The sequence below is a fragment of the Myotis davidii genome, unplaced genomic scaffold, assembly GCF_000327345.1.
Source record: "Myotis davidii unplaced genomic scaffold, ASM32734v1 scaffold902, whole genome shotgun sequence".
Classification (NCBI taxonomy): domain Eukaryota; kingdom Metazoa; phylum Chordata; class Mammalia; order Chiroptera; family Vespertilionidae; genus Myotis; species Myotis davidii.
Genome location: NW_006293951.1, coordinates 2,369,934 through 2,372,977, shown reverse-complemented (window position 1 = coordinate 2,372,977; position 3,044 = coordinate 2,369,934). Strand labels below are relative to the sequence as shown.

At 45.6% G+C, this 3,044-nt stretch overlaps 1 protein-coding gene across 1 annotated transcript in view; it reads right to left on the bottom strand.

The window, feature by feature from the left end:
* PKP2 (plakophilin 2) overlaps positions 1-3,044 on the bottom strand; it is an 85,928-nt gene that overhangs the window by 61,074 nt on the left and 21,810 nt on the right. Inside the window, exons 3-4 of the mRNA XM_015566629.1 lie at positions 609-721; positions 7-247 (exon numbers count right to left, since the gene is read on the bottom strand). Coding sequence (XP_015422115.1) covers positions 7-247; positions 609-721 — 354 coding nt within the window. The remainder of the gene's footprint in view (positions 1-6; positions 248-608; positions 722-3,044) is intronic.

Below are 3,044 nucleotides of genomic sequence, written 5' to 3'. Positions count from 1 at the left end.
CATAGCGGGGCGGCAGCAGGAGGGTGGAGCGCAGGCTGTCGCGGTGCCGCAGCGTGTGCGCCGCCTGGCTCCTCTGGCTGTACTGGTACTCGCTGTGCGAGTAACGGACCCGCTCGGGGCTGCTGTCGGGGGAGATCTCCAGTCTCCGCAGAGGGTGCCTCAGGGACCTGTCTTCCACGGACTTCTGTGAGCTGTACTGCGCGGTGCCTCTCCCCCAGCGACCTTCGTACGCCGTGGTTATGCCTGACTGCACCAGGGAGAGAGAAAGGTGAAATGAGGCATCAGTCAGGCTCCATCTCTGTTGAAGACTCACTATTCCGGGGCTCTTACACAAGGGGTCCCCTTTCTCTGAATCACCTGGAGAAGCTGGGCCCTTTCTGGGTAAAATCTGTTTCTAAACAAGACGTGGTTAACCTGGTTTGATGAGTTATTTGCACCAGGATTTGAGGCCGTTTCAATGTCCAGTTTTCTACAGTGTCCACACAAAATCAATCTTCTCATAAGTCATTTAGGAAGTAGCAGTATTTCGGAGAGGCAACATTACAAACTAATCTGTGGGAGATGGAAAATGTTTCTGATAACTAGTGTCGCGTTCTTTGGCATCCTACCTTTCGCCTGTCATAGGTTTTAGGAGCCGGGGAATGCCCGCCAACAAAGTCATTTTCCACCAAGTGCAGGTTGTAGACATACTCAGGAACACTGCTGGCTCGGTGAAGATTTCCTGCAATCAAGCACGTACATTAAAAGAATGTATAGTAGTTAAACACTGTATAACAGTAGCATATTTTAAGTGTAAGTATTAAGGCCAAAAACAAGTATTAGATTTATATTAGTGCTGGTGTAACATTATCCTTGGATGTAGCAAAGGATGAAAGGTTGTTATCACAGCATTACCTACAAGCTTTTCAAAATAAAAGTTGAATTAAAAGTAAAATATATAATTAAATATTTTAAAGGAAAGCGAAGAAAGGGGAGAGGAAATTCTCACAAATATAAAAGAAGTGTCTGTTTGTTACAATGCTGAGAAATCTGGGAATCACTTATTGGCTTAGATGGGTCGATACTATAAAAATTCAGCTTCTTGGCCTGGCGGGTGTGGCTCCTTGGCTGAGCCTGGGCCTATGAACCAGGGGGTCACAGTTCCATTCCCAGTCAGGGCACATGCCCAAGTTGTGTACTTGATCCTCAGTAGGGGGTGTGCAGTAGGCAGCCGATCAATGATTCTCATCATTGATGTTTCTCTCTTTCCATCTCCCTTCCTCTCTGAAATCAATAAAAATATACTTCAAAAAATATAAAAAAGTTCAGCTTCTTAAGTCAGAGAACTCTATTCCCAGGGCAGGACCCCAGAAGCTACCTGAGACAGCAGTAGGTGTAGGCAATAAATATAAGGATGACTCAACAATACTAGATAAGATAGCTTGTATAAACAACAAGGTGGCTCAGTGTGGTCAAAGTAAACAAGGACTGGGGGTGGGAGGGCGGTATTTGGCCATGTGAGAGTGAGGCAGGAGAGGAAATCAGCCTCTGCCCTACGAATGAGTACATTTTTGGAATGAGCTGGGTTGGCTCATTCTTAGTTTGGTGATCTAACAGCCAGCCCGCTCTGCTGTGAACACAGCCTTTCCTGCTCAGTCCTGGGGCCCACAGGGACTCTCAGCTGACGTGTGTGTCTCTTAAAACACTCCTCTAGGAGCGGGTGGTGGAAGACAGTGTTGTCACCGTCTTCTACAACTTGATCCTTCTCCCATCTTGTTATTTGTTCCTTTATAATCTCCTTAAGTATATGGTAAAGTGCTTAAGATATATCAGTTGAAATAACCAGGTTTCAGAACAGACATTCTTAACATGAACCCAGTTTTTAATTTCATACACACACACACCCTCACACACACACACACACACACACAAGCTGGTCAAAATAACCAAAGATCTCTAAAACCTAGGAAATTTCTGATTCCCTAATTTTAGCCTAGGTTTGGTTTTTCTTTCCAATACAATTGGATCACACCAACATATTTTCTCAATACATTGTTATAAAGTCAATGTTTCAAAGATAGATTCACAAGTTATTTTGAGGGAGGAGGGAATGGAGATTGTTGTTGTGTGAGAGCACTAAGAAGAATGAATCCATCCCAAAACGTGCGTGTACATCTGTCTTATTTCCTGGAGCTAAACAATCTGGCTGGTAAACAAGTTTTAGGCCTGGAGGGGTCCTGGGGGAGGCAGTGCAGGTTGGTAAATGTCACTCTAAAGACTAGAGAAGTTGAGGTAAGCCAGGCCTGATTTCTAGGGGGCTGATTTCTCCACAAGGGATGGTAAAAGGTCAAGTAGCCCCTTAACTTTTAACCTCAATGACAGAAAATGCCTAAAACTGGGACAATGAATGGGGGAAAGGAATCTTCTCTAAGACCCCAGAGCAAAGGTTGTGAGTGGCCTTAGGGCTGAGCTCTCAATGCCTACCTCCAGCTCCTGCTCAGGCTGCCCGAAGTCCCTAACTCTGCCCCCACTCACCATTCCCTCTGTCCTCCACTCCCACCCCAAATCCATCCCAGGCTTTCAGGGAGGCAGGGCTGCAAGGGTCCTGCTGGTATGGGAAAGGAGGCTAACTGAGCAGGTCCAGGGAATATGCTGGCTCTAATTCTGAGAGGCCTGGGGACCAGGGAGTCCTCAGCAGTGGGGTGTGGTGAGGGGGTGAGCAGGGGCAGAAGAGTGCTTAAACTCTGCCCCCTCCAATAAAACAGAAGCCTTTTCTACAGAGGTTATGGTGAGGAAGAAAATTATTGGTCAGTTGATATATAAGAAACTAAATTTATTACTTTAATAAAAAGTAGTTTAGTTTACTGGGTGGGAATGCTGACTGGTGCAGCCACTGTGGAGAACAGTATGGAGTTTTCTCAAAAAACTAAAAATGGAACTCCCATTTGACCCAGTGCTCCCACTTCTAGGAATATACCCCAAGAAACCAGAAACATCAATCAGAAAGGATATATGCACCCCTATGTTCATAGCAGCACAATTCACCATAGCTAAGATTTGGAAAC